We start from the raw sequence: 12,954 nt of genomic DNA on the forward strand, positions 1-12,954 counted from the left end.
CGGAGCCCTCAAAGAAATTGTGTGGCTGCTGCGGTCTAGCAATATTTGGGGGGAAGAGGCTGATACAAGAAGTAGTTACTGTTACAAGAAGTGGAATATTTTGATTTAAGCTAAAGTAGAGTTAAGTTTCATCTAAGCAGTTGAAGGTTTGAGAGTGAGACAGAATGCCCCTCTGAAAGCATATTTTCTTTAAATGGCGTTTTTCCCAGACCCTGTTCATTCTTTGGAGTGTGATCTGTGTTGAGCAAGTGTCTCTTCTGCAATCGCCTCTGTTTGCAGCCCTTCCCCATCTCAAAGGCAAGGTCAGGCAGAGCTGGAGCTAAGGCTCCAGTTTAGCATGAGTTCGGACTGTTGCGAAGTTCATAATAACATTAAAATGAGTCCTTAGAAAGTAATAAAATATGCATAAGGTTTCTGGGAAAGTTTATGCACGTGCACGCGAGTCGGAAATGCAGCCTATCCCAGGCTGTCTCGCTGCACACGATGGATGGAGATCGCTCCTTCGCGTTGCCCAGCCCTGATAAAGGACGCTGGCTTTCCAAAACTCCAGAATGCATCTTAGAGAGTTTATTTGCTGGCATTTTCAGGACCCTTTACGGAAGTTGTGGCGCTGCTGCGGTCAGGTCCCCTCAAACCATGCTTGGGGGAAGGGGTGGGAGCCCTCGGGACGGGTTTTAAGGCTAAACCCAGTGGGAGCGCCGCCACCTCGTTACCGGGGGTGGGGGGAACCTGAGCCCAGCGGGAGGAGGTGCGCCCCGTCCCACCGCTGTCGCTGCCCGGTTACCTGCTCCTACGGAAAATCTCCTCCCGCAGCCCCGCCAGCCTCCCCCGCAGCCGGGAGAGCGCAGCCATCCTCCCTCTCTCCCCGCCACTCCGGCCCCGTGCGCGACGCCGCTACCATGGCAACGGGCCGTACCACGCCGCCGGGGCACGGGGGGGAGTGCACCAGGGGCCCGGGCGGGGTTGGCGGGGGCTCCAGCAGCAGGCGCGGCCCCGGCGCAGGGACCCGGGCGGGAGCGGGTCCGAGGCGGGGAGCGCCGGGGCAGGCGCGGGCGGCGGAGCTCAGGGGTGCGACGGGGGGAGCGGCGCGATGGTAGCGCCCGGCTTCCTCCCGGCGCCGCGGCGGCTTCCGGGCTCCCGCCATGGGGGCCTGAGGAGGAGCAGCGTCCGCCTGCTGTCCGTGTCCTCCCCTGCCCGCCCGAGCCGCCTCGCCTCCTCTCGGCCCGGTCTCTGCGAAGCGGCGCCAGCCTCCCCGGGGAGCGGCCGGGGGAGGCGCCGAGTTCATGTTCCGGGTGGCTGAGCCTACCCCGACCCGAGCTCAGGCGGCGAGGAAGAGCTGGTGAGCCCGGGCCCGGGGGGTGGGCGTGGGGATGTCCCCTTCGCCCCCTGCCTCTCGCGGGTGCCCGGGGAAGGGGTCGGAGGCGGTGGCTCCGTGGGGCTTGGGAACGCGGGGGCAAGCGCTGCCCCGCTTCCCGTCGCCAAGTCTTTCCCGGATTCCCTCTTGCCCATGCTGCCAGCTCGGGGGAAGAGATGCCGGTGCTTCTCCCTCCACCCGAGGTCTCCGTCCAACGTCCCAGCAGCTCACCACGTTTAGAAGGGAGCTGGAGGCTGGAGAAAGAAACTTTCCTCACTGCTAAAAAAAAAGAACAGTGGACAAAGGATAAATGAAAACTTTTGTCATAAGCTTATTCATTTTTCTGTGTACATTTGGGGTTTTCTAGTTGATGTACATTCCCTAAAGGCTTAAACCTCTAAACCCTTTGCACAGCAACATCCAGTTGCTGTGGTTACTGCTTTGAAGCTATTTTATTGCAAACCAAGGATCAACAAGTGCAGCTGCAGCCATTGAGCAAGCAAAGCGTGGATAGTTCATAACTAAGAAGGTTTCTGCACAATTTTTGACTGTCTGCAAGAAGGTCACAGATTTATGTAATTCCATATGCTAACGTAGTGACCACAAATGCCGTATGGTTTTTATTGTAGAACTGTGAAGAGGGGAAGCTGAGTCACAGAATAGAAAAAAAGGAAAAGTGAGTTTTGTTACTAGACCATGAAGGTATAAAGACTGGTAGGGGAGAGACTGGCTAGAAGTGAGGCATCCCGAACAACCGCCTTGGAAGCCTTTCATTTCTTTCATGAAATGTTGGGTATCTTGTGACACGTAAGGTATCAACTTTTAGTGTATTTCACTTATAGGAGTGAAAGTGGAGAGGAGCATAGTAGGGTTTTGTTTGTTTCCTTAAATGTTGATAATATGCGGTCTTGAGGTATTTTTATAGGCTATGTTATGTATACAAGTGTCTTCTGGTAGAGTTCCCAGACCTGAAATAGGCTTTCTTTTATGTTTTTCTTTTATTTCTTTCCTGAGGGTGGGGAAGAAGAGGAAGAGAAAAGCCCAGCTCTTAGTTTTATTATGTAGGAAACGCCATTCCTTCTCCACATCTGTTGATACCACCATGTTTTTTTCCTGTGGGTATTTTCTTGGCTTCTTTGTTTTTTCCCAAATGAGAAAGCTTTCAAAGAGGGACTTTATTCACGTAGATGATATGTATTTGCTAGAAGAAGTTTGCTGGTATTGCTAGGTGTCTAAATTTGTCTGGTGTAAATGTAACTTCTGTTGGTGTAATTCGGACTACTTCAGAGAATGAGGTACAGCAGAAGCATTTTCATTTCACTATTGCATACAGTACAGATGTTGCCTGAGACTTTCATCTGTACTGTGAGAAAGCTTTCGTTAAACATTTAACCTGTCATTTTCTCTTTGGATTTTACTGTTTGTGCCCACATAAAGTAATCTAGTTTCAGAGACTTTAAAAACAGAGACTTTAAAAACTCAGCAACAACAGGTGTGTGAATTTGGAATAGTGTAATATAGTTATCATCAGACAACAACAATTTTACTTGTGCAAATGCACTACCCAGAGGAATTCAGCACAGAGAGAATTATTGAAATCTTATCTATAGGACTGTTACTTCAGCAGTTCTGAAGGAAGATCTGTTAAAAATATGACTAATCCTCAGAGCCACACTTTTTTTTTTTTTTTATCCATATACATAAGTTATTTCAGAAGCTCTGTGTTAAAGGAAGACCATTTGAGTGATATGCAGGAAAATATCTTTTCGTTGTCTAATACCAGAAATAGAAAATCAAGAACTTGTGCTCTCTGAAAGCGATGAGACCCTACAGAAGTGAGTAGATTCTGAATAGCCACAAAGTAGGAGTGTACACTTTGGGTAGTAAAGCTCCTCAGAAGCTAAATGTTTTTCATGAATGTTTTTTGTATTGTGAATACATGTGACAATTTAAGAATAGTTTGTATTTTAGGTACTTACTGGGCACTCTTGATTCCTTTGACAATGACTTTGGTGTTATAGTGTATTACAGTCATTTGACAGTTAATGTGATTCTTCACCTTAACAATTAATTAATGAACTCGTGCTTCTGAAAAGGGCAAATATATCAGTAAAGGGTAGCAATGGGATTTCAAGAATTTCTACTTCTCATGATAAATTGCTCCAAATCTCCTCTCTGACTGACCAATTTGTTTGTGTTAGCCATATTAAATGCAGTTCAGTCAGCATCTTTCTGTCTATATACTGTTGCTCTGAACTGAACACTTTCTCACTGTTGAGTAGACTAGACACTATTTATTATTTTGCCTTCTTCAATAAGTTGTAGAATAGTCAGATGCACTAGTTGCAAATTTGGCTCTAATTTTTATAGGGGTCAGTGGCATAATCAGTTAATACAATTCTGTCATTCCTCAAATATTAATAGCTTTTTATTGTATAGGACAAGTGTAAGGAAACTCCAAAGCTTGTCCAAAGAAGTTTCTGAACTATAGAGTTGGTACCAAGAATTTATGTGTAGTATGCGTTTGGAGGTATAAAATATTGCTAGTAATTGTATACAATGAAATTTTTGGAGCTGTATATTTGATATAGAAGAAACTTGATAGAAATTTCTAGCAAGTGTAGCAATTATGTCTTTAATTGTAGAACAAGGACTCTCATAAATTTTTTCTTCTTTTTTTTTTTTCTAAATTCTCCTTTGCTTCCATTATTTTGTCAAACTGATTTATATACATGTATGACTGACTGCAAAAAAAGGAGGTTTGCATACCTCGAAGATGAAAAATAGGTGGGGTTTTGGGTTTGGTCTTCCCTTTTCAGATGTAGAAGGAGTCCAACATGGTATCCTGACTTATCTCAGGAGTTTTCAAATCTTGTGACTGTTCTCACTGTCTTTGATGAAAACAAAATAATTATGTTTTCTGACATTTAATTTCTGTAAGTTTCTGTTCTAACACTGTCATATTCTTGAATTTTATAATATGCAAATTACATTAAGTTTCTTTGGTCTGCTTGTTGAATTTATTTTCAATGTGTTTTCAGTTCATTGGCTTTTAGTCTTTACAGGAAGCACTAGGCAGGATCCTCAGAAATGGAAGAGTACGGGGATTCTCCATACCTTGATAGCTAGCTGCTGTGTGCCCCAGCAATGGTTGGTACAGGGTAGCATGCATTTTGGTTACTTGTATCTTTGTGTACCTGGTTGTCCAGTGGCTAGTGCTTAAGGACATAAATAAGTGAGGTTGTGGAGCTGGATGCTTTTGTCCTCCTGGTGATGACCATTTGATGACAGATGAGTTTAAATGATCTAGGCACAACTTTTGTTTCTGATGCATACCCTAAACTTCTACGTAACATAAGTTTATCATCTATTTCCTCACCTACCATAGTCTCTTGCTAGCTATCTAGTACCTTTAACTGAGTTGTGTTACTCTGTTTTGCTTTCTTCTTTGTGTCTCCCAAGAAGCATGATTCACTTTTTTTGAATCCATAAATTCTTCAGGCAAGGTGGTGAGATTTGATACCTGCTGCTCCCTCCCAAATACTTGAACCTGTTCACTCCAAATTTCAGTCACGTTCATCAATAAAGCATAGGTCTCAAAACTAAGGTTTCTAAGACTTTGTGAAAGTAACTTCTGAGGTAGAGGACCTGTCTGAAGATAAAGGTACATTGTGAGTACATTCATGTTACAAGACATGACAGAATCCATGTGGGAGAAGACTATATAAAGTCAGGTTTTATAATCCAGATGTTCAAGGAACTACTTGATTTTTCTTGTGCTCTTAGCTTGTGGTCAAGGTGTGTAATGAAAGCAACAAAAACCATGATTCTTTTCAAAATCAGTGAGACACAGGTGCAGCATAACTTCAGCTGCAAGAGACCTTATGTCTTTTAACAGGAAAAGGTGTAGAAGTAGAAAGTAAACATAAATGCAGATGTCAGTTTAGTAAAAGAACTGCTGCTTTTATGAGTTGTGAAACTAAATTAATTATGTTTCCTCTCAGTGTGTTTGTTAAATATTTTGTGAGCAGTCAGAGCTCTATATTGTTGTATGCTTTAAGCGGCAAGTGAACAAAAATGATACTTGATTTTCACTGGAAAAACAAGTGCCTTTTATTTCCGCCAGAAGTTTCAATACCTATAACAGTGCTGAACGCAAGCTGCATGAGAAGGTGAAAGCAGTTACAGTTTCCTGCCACAATACTTCTATGGTCTGTTCTGGTATGGGTAGGGAGGAAGTGGGTCAGCCTTTGGTGAATTACTTTAAAATTACTTCAGATAAAGGTCAGTGTAGGTGAACTAAATTTTCTTGTAGTAAAGTAGAATCTTCTCCTAGTGAAGACATTACAGTTTATTGCTAGCTGTGGGCTGTTGCTGTAACAGCATTTTTATAGCCTTATGTTAGTCATGCTAAACTATGGCTCAACTTAATATTTTATGTTGCTCAATATGTTGTTCTACATTCCTTATTATAACCTTTGAAACTTCTCATCTTACTGAATGCAGTTGATACTGTAATGTCTTTAGTATTTCTTCTAGTTATTTTTCAGCCTACTTCAAATGCAAATATTTTTGATACACTAACATCTGCAGCAATGATTAAAATTCCTTTATAGGTTTGGAATTAAAACTTGATAGCTTACTGTGAACAATGGAGAAATTTGCAAAACTGAGTTTGATAAATAATGCTGTAATAGAAAGAGGGTCTTGAATTTTGGAGACAGGTCTCAGATTAACTGTCCTATCCAGTTGCTATTTTTTTCTTCATTTACAGTCAGAGAAATAAGAGCTCAAATAAAATCAATCAAAAGAGATTTCTTGAGATTTCGAGAGGAAAGGTTTTAATGCAGGAGCACTGGCATGTTGAAAGTGCTGTGTGATTGAAAAGGTGAAATAATGTGTATTGTATTCTCAATGTATTACAAAGGAGCTTCTAGTGTCCCAGATTGGTAAAGTAATCCTCACAATCATCCTATAGAAATGTGTTGAAGTAATTATTAATCTGTCTGGTCTGTACAAGAGGTAATGCAGTTAGGATACAGTTATATCATACATTATATACATTATGGTTGGACTTGATGATCCGATGGGTCTTTTCCAGCCTGGTGATTCTATGATTCTATGAGACCATGATTGTATTGTTTACACAGAGTTGCTGCCCTGTATAGGTCTTAGTTCAGGAGTTGCATTGAAGAGACATGATAGGAAAGATTAATTGCAGGATTGCATAAGATTCAAAATTCTAGTCTGTTGCAAAGTGGCTTACTGCTCAGGGCCTTTTAAGAATCACATTCATAGAATCATAGAATCTCTAGGTTGGAAAAGACCCTTGAGATCATCAAGTCCAACTGTACCTGTCCACTACTAAATTGTATCCCTAGACACTTCATCTACCTTTTAAATACATCCAGGGATGGTGACTCAATCACCTCCCTGGGCAGCCTCTGCCAGTGCTTGATAACCCTTTCAGTGAAGATGTTTTTGCTACTATCCAATCCCAACCTCCTCTGGTGTAGCTTGAGGCCCTTCCCTCTCATCCTATCACTTATGACTTGGGTGAAGAGACTAACCGGCCTCTCTACAACCTTCTTTCAGGTAGTTGTAGGCAGTGATAAGGTCTCTCCTCAGTCTCCTCTTCTCTAGGCTAAACAGCCTCAGTTCCCTAAGCTGCTCCTCATAAGATTTGTTCTCCAGTCCCTTTGCCATCCTCTGGACGCACTCCAGGACCTCAGTGTCTTTCTTGTAGTGAGGGGCCCAAAACTGAATGTAGTATTTGAAATGCATCCTCACCAGCGCTGAGTAGAGGGACGCAATCACTGCCCTTGTCCTGCTGGCCATGCTGTTTCTGATTCAAGCCACCTGGACTTGTGATTCAATAGCCACATTCAAGCTATTGGCCTTCTTGGCCACGTGGACACACTGCTGGCTCATACTCAGCCAGCTGTCAAGCAACAACCCCAGGTCCCTCTCTGCCAGGCAGCTCTTGAGCCATTCTTCCCCAGGCCTGTGGCACTGCATGGGGTTATTGCATCCCAAGTGCAGGACTTGGCAGTTCGCCTTTTTAAACCTCATGTTATTGGTCTCAGCCCATTGATCCAGCCTGTTCAGATCATCCCTTTCCAGAGCTTCCCTGCTCTCTAGCAAATCAATGCTTTCTCCCAGCTTAGTGTCGTCTGGGAACTTACTAAGTTCAATCCCCTCGTCCAGGTCATTGATAAAGATATTGAACAGAACTGGTCCCAGCACTGATCCGTGGGGTACCACTTGTGACCAGCCTCCAGCTGGTTTTAACTCCATTTACCACAACTCTTCGGGCCTAGCCATCCAGCCAGTTTTTTACCCAGCAGAGGGTATGCCTGTCCAGGCCACTGGAAGCCAGTATCCATTTATTTCAAAAACAAGGATATTCATTCTTCTTGACTTTCATTTCTTGATCTGGCACCACCTGTATTAACAGTACTTTGCAGAAATTTAAGGGAAGATATATAAATTCAATCTGGGTATGTTGTGTTTGATCTTGAAGTATTTCCTAGAACTAAGGCAACTTTACCACCATACTTATGCCATTATCTGGAGTATATTGGTATCTCCACTCTAGGAGGTAGATTGATTTTAGTGATACAATTATCCATATGGATTGGGGATACTGAATTGAACAAATTGATCTTAAACTATCCGTTTACTGTAAATATGAAAGCATGTGAAAGGCTGGGCCGGCAGGTGGGAGAACTGATGCCTCAAATTAACCCAAATAAACGTACTGGAGTTTGTCTGCTCTGGACCTTATGGCTCCTGTTACATTAGTGCAGAAGAATTAGAATGCCCCTAAAATCTCAAGGGCATCTCACTTCTGACGTGTGTACTTGTGAGGATGTCTGTCTTCATGGGTGTTTTAACAATAAGGCTAGAGGGGCTAGTGCCCTCTTCACTGTGCAGTTACAGCTACTGAGAAACATGGGTAAATATACCTATTTAAGCATTATGCATAGAAACCTTGTAGAAATATACCTGTACTTACCTCTGATGGTGGCTGAAATTCCTAGTGCAATAGCAAAAAAACCCGAATAAAACCTCCACACGCACCCAAAAAACTTCTGCAGAAACTTTGATAGCTCAAAGGAAGAATTAGTTTTAATAATTTTGACACCTGTATCAAAGTGAATTTGAGGTTCATTGGCTTTCACTTCTCTTTCTCTGAATTCTCAGAAAATCAGTGCTCTGTTTGGACTGCTTGTCCTGCTGTGTTGCTTTTCTTTTTTCTGACAAGTACTTTTGTGTGGCTCTGGAGGTTTTGATTTTTGTGAACCAAATAGATTGAGGAGAACCATTCTTCGAGAGCTGTCATGCCCCTTACAAGATAGTGTAACAGTTCTTCTGTTCTAAGAGCCAGAGGAAATCTTAGGTTAAGAGAGTGGTAAGACTAGAGATTACAGTGCAACAAAAGAAGAGGTGCAAGAGATAAATGCAAGTGACGCAGTAGTTTCTAGAATTCAAAATGAGCTCATGTTTCTACCACCCTCTATGCTTTTGTTGATCTTGCAATTGAAATGTTTAAAATAAGTATTTCTAAAAATGGTTTCAAAGGAGAAGATTTTTTGTTTTGGTTTGGGTTTTTTTTTTTGTTAGCTATTTCATTGCCAGCTTGGATTTCTTCTTAATTAGGCTCTTCATTTTATCCATTAACATTTAAAATCTGTGTACTTTTAAGGTCATAATGGTGATGGCTCAATAGACAGTCAAGTACCATTAACAGTGGAGCTTGTGGGAAGTGAGACAAGGAACGTGTGTGCTATGAGTCCAGATACTTTCCACATGTACAGCTCTACTGGTATGGGTAGAAAACTGTTTGTTAATTCCTTCATTCAGTTTATGTTGTAAAACGAAGTGAAAGGTCTTGCTTTTAAATGTCCTTTACATAATTTACTGACTGTCTTCCATATTCATCAGTTGGTGTAATGTAATAAAGAGAATGAACGTAATATTCTGCTTTACCTCAATGAAAGCAGTCTTCAGATGCTTTGAGAATCCCATTGCTGTGTTTACAGAGAAGGTTCACTGCCTTCAGAGAGGGATAAGAGTTCAGCAGCATTTAATGTTTTTTCTTCTCTTTGTAATTACATTTATGTGAATATTGGTGAAACTACTGCAGCATACTGAGTTAAAGATATGCTAAATGCTGCTGAAATTTGAGAAGGGAGGAGCAAAACGTCAAAAAGGATAAGGCCTTAATCAGACACCGTGTGTGTTTAGGGATGGTTTTCCTTACACACGTGTGTGGTTCTATGAATGTGTTGGGAAACTTTGCATTTAATATTCTAGAATTACCTCTAGCAGGCTATTCTCTCAACTTAATATCATTCCACTGAATCAATATTTTAAAAAAAAATCAAACAGATGTCAGCCACTTGGAAAGACAGAATTAGATGCTATTGAAAAAAAAGTCATATATTGTCAAATAATTACTATCTTAACTTCCTTTTGGCATTTAGTTAGCATCAAGAGATGATTATTCTTAAAAATATCTTGTCATAATGACAACTCTTAAACAGAACTCCCTAATATAGTATCAAGGAAGAATATTATATATTCCATTCATATATTTAAAATGTGCTCCCTACTTGCAGTTAAAGTGAATAGTCTTTGTTGATGATCTCGCTGTGTGGCATTCCTGAAAATTATAAAAATGGGATAAGGTGAATTAAAGCTAAACAATAATAGTGATATCAAAAAAAAGAAAGAAAGTATCTCCAATTACACACTTGTCTTTCCAAGACAGAAATGTGGGAAGATGCCTTTTAAAAGGAATATATGCTCATGTGTTGCAGATTGTGTAGGATTGGTTGACAAGTCTCACTCAGCAGAAATACAATAAACTTCATAGGATGGACTTTAAGACTACCTTGCCTAATGTGACTAAAATGATTTTGGCAGATAAATTATTATAGAGTTTATGCTTAACACATCAGATTAATATGTTGTTATGTGTTTTTTCTCTTGAAATATATAGGCATTTCAGTAGGACTATGGAGGAGCTGGTTCACGATCTAGTCTCAGCACTGGAAGAAAGTTCAGAGCAAGCCAGAGGAGGTTTTGCTGATACTGGAGATCATTCACGGAGTGTGTCTTGTCTTCTAAAGCGACAGGCAAGGAAAAGGAGGGGACGAAAAAGACGTTCATTTACCACCCATCACCCCTGGGAGACTGGTCACTGCTTAAGTGAAGGTTCTGATTCCAGTTTAGAAGAATCAAACAAAGACTACAGGGAGAATCATGCTAGTAAGAAAGACCACAGTGACTCTGATGACCAGTTGTTGGTGGCTAAACGTAGGCCTTCCTCAAACTTAAATAACATCAGAGGCAAGAGACCTTTGTGGCATGAACCAGATTTGGCTGTTGACAGTTTGGGAAACAGAACTTTGCGCAGGAGAAGAAAGGTAAAACGGATGGCAATAGATCTGCCGTCAGAAGCCTCTAATGCACTGACAGTATCTCAACAGCAGGATAACAACAAAGATCAAGAAATGGACAATGACAATAAATCATACCAACACCAAGAGTTTTCTAAGAGCAAAGTGAAAAAAAGAAAAGTTGCTGCAGCTCGACAAGGACCAGATATCTTGGATGAAGGAGTAGTTATAGAAAATGAAGAAGTGAACCAAGCAAATAAGGACAAAATGGAGTATGAGGAGCAAAAAGGCTCAGATGAGAACATGAGTGACAGGTTATTCTTTCTCTTACTTTTCACAGAAACTTTGGATAATATTTGTTTGCTTTTATTACTGTTGCTTGCATTGGGTATGTGGATTCTTTTCAGTTCTAGAGTTAAAATGCTCATCATCAGTAGTACCTTTTTTAACAAGTTAGTCAATTTTTTAAGTCCATCTTTAATAGATGTGAGTTGCTCAGGTTAAGGAACTTGGCATAAAGTAGTCATATAGCAGAGGAATAACCAAGATAGCAGTTTCTTGGAATAATGCTTTCTAGTTCTTTCAAGATTAAGACTGACAGAATATACAAATTATTAATATGTTTTTTTCTGACTATTTCAACTGATGACAATTTTCAGACAAAAATCAAGTTTTCTTTCCAATTTCTAGACATTGGCTCTTTGATTGTTATCTCTATTAATCAGAAAGGTTGTCAGTGTTTAGAGTCGCCCTTTAGACAGTGTGTTCTTATGCGTCATGGAGATAAAAAGGCTGCAGGTTGCCAAGGATATACATCATTTACGAAATGCAAAAACCAATTTGCAGTTCAGAAACACCTGAGCTTACCATTAGAAAAATGGGAGAACAATGACCCTTTGGCAGTACATCTCATCCATCCATCCCAGACGGCAGTCATACTATAGTGGTAATTGTTTCCAAAGTTCTATTTTGACAACACAGTAAGGTTTAAGTCACTATGCCACAATACACGAGGAACGTTACCTGCAGGGACTGGTAAGCTTGATTATGTTTATCCCATGTACCTGGTTCTTCTGAATGTAGAACTGTCAACAGGGAAGACTCATACTAAAACACAGTGCTAGTGCCCCTGTTATTTTGTAGGCATTGTATCTGTAAATAGTTAAGCCTTTTCCAAACTGGAGAGGTAGAATTGAGATGCAAAGGGTCCCCAGGGGTTTGACCACAGCAGGCAGATGGATTGGTTACTGTAATAACAGCAGTATTGGTAAGTGACTGAATTCACTTATTGTCAGAAAAGTTAGTTCTGAGTCTTTATTACACACCAGTTTTATCCGTCACCTGCAGACAATAAGCAACTGAAAGAACTGACCAAATCCTGAGTCTTAAAGATTTCTCCTAATGTCATAATCACTGGAGCAGGAGCAGTCCTTGAAATCAGCCAGTGTACAATCAGACATCTCATTTTGACGTGCAGGACAGGAGTGTGTGTTGTCAGGAACTTCCCTCTTCTTTGATGGTACTGGGAATCTGTTACGCCAAGTTTGATACTGAAATACAAATGTTTAAATATTTACTTAGATCTAGGAACCACTGCATTGTTTTATACATCAATATTTGTCACTTTTTTTTAATTTATAAAAGATTTTGTTACACTGCAATAGTTCTTCAACTCAAAAATTCTGTGGCTAATTTTTGGGAGGAGAGAAGTGTAATCAATACAAAAATCCTCTATAGACTCCCAAAATTATACTGCTTCCAGGTCTGTTTGAATATTTGTATTTTTCTTTCCTTACAAAAGAAATATTATAGATCTAAAAATCCATCTTCCTCTTCAAAATGCTTAATGTTTTGTTACTCTGAATGCTGTCATTTTTCAAATCTTACTTCACTTGTTTGTCTCTGGCCACAATAAATGGCTTTTAAAGTCATTCTCATCTTCATAGTGTTTTCTGTTCATGCACATGGTTGAATGATGGTCTGTCATACTACTGAATTTCTTGCATCTCTACCAAAAGGTTTGGAAACCACTGAATTAGAAAATTTGTGTTCCAAAATGTGCTTATAAATCCACTCATGGGTGCATACTGCATCTGAATATTTTGTAATTGAATAATTTTAACAAAGCTAATTTAAACTAGCTTTGCTGAAATGCCATAGTGCCTTTTTTTGTTTGGGATCATTTAGCCAGAA

At 40.6% G+C, this 12,954-nt stretch overlaps 2 protein-coding genes across 4 annotated transcripts in view; one reads left to right on the top strand and one right to left on the bottom strand.

The window, feature by feature from the left end:
* SPATA17 (spermatogenesis associated 17) overlaps positions 1-919 on the bottom strand; it is an 89,635-nt gene extending 88,716 nt beyond the window's left edge. For all 3 annotated transcript variants that reach the window (XM_069851018.1, XM_069851017.1, XM_069851016.1), the window contains exon 1: positions 785-919. Coding sequence is in view for 2 of the 3 variants with exons in the window: in XM_069851017.1 (XP_069707118.1) it covers positions 785-852 (68 nt within the window). In the remaining variant the exon portion in view is untranslated. The remainder of the gene's footprint in view (positions 1-784) is intronic.
* A 203-nt stretch (positions 920-1,122) lies between these two features.
* The window catches only part of GPATCH2 (G-patch domain containing 2), a 121,201-nt gene continuing 109,369 nt past the window's right edge, over positions 1,123-12,954 (top strand). The window contains exons 1-2 of the mRNA XM_069852766.1: positions 1,123-1,339; positions 10,362-11,075. Coding sequence (XP_069708867.1) covers positions 1,284-1,339; positions 10,362-11,075 — 770 coding nt within the window. The 5' untranslated portion in view covers positions 1,123-1,283. The remainder of the gene's footprint in view (positions 1,340-10,361; positions 11,076-12,954) is intronic.

The sequence above is a fragment of the Phaenicophaeus curvirostris genome, chromosome 2 (genome assembly GCF_032191515.1).
Source record: "Phaenicophaeus curvirostris isolate KB17595 chromosome 2, BPBGC_Pcur_1.0, whole genome shotgun sequence".
NCBI lineage: Eukaryota > Metazoa > Chordata > Aves > Cuculiformes > Cuculidae > Phaenicophaeus > Phaenicophaeus curvirostris.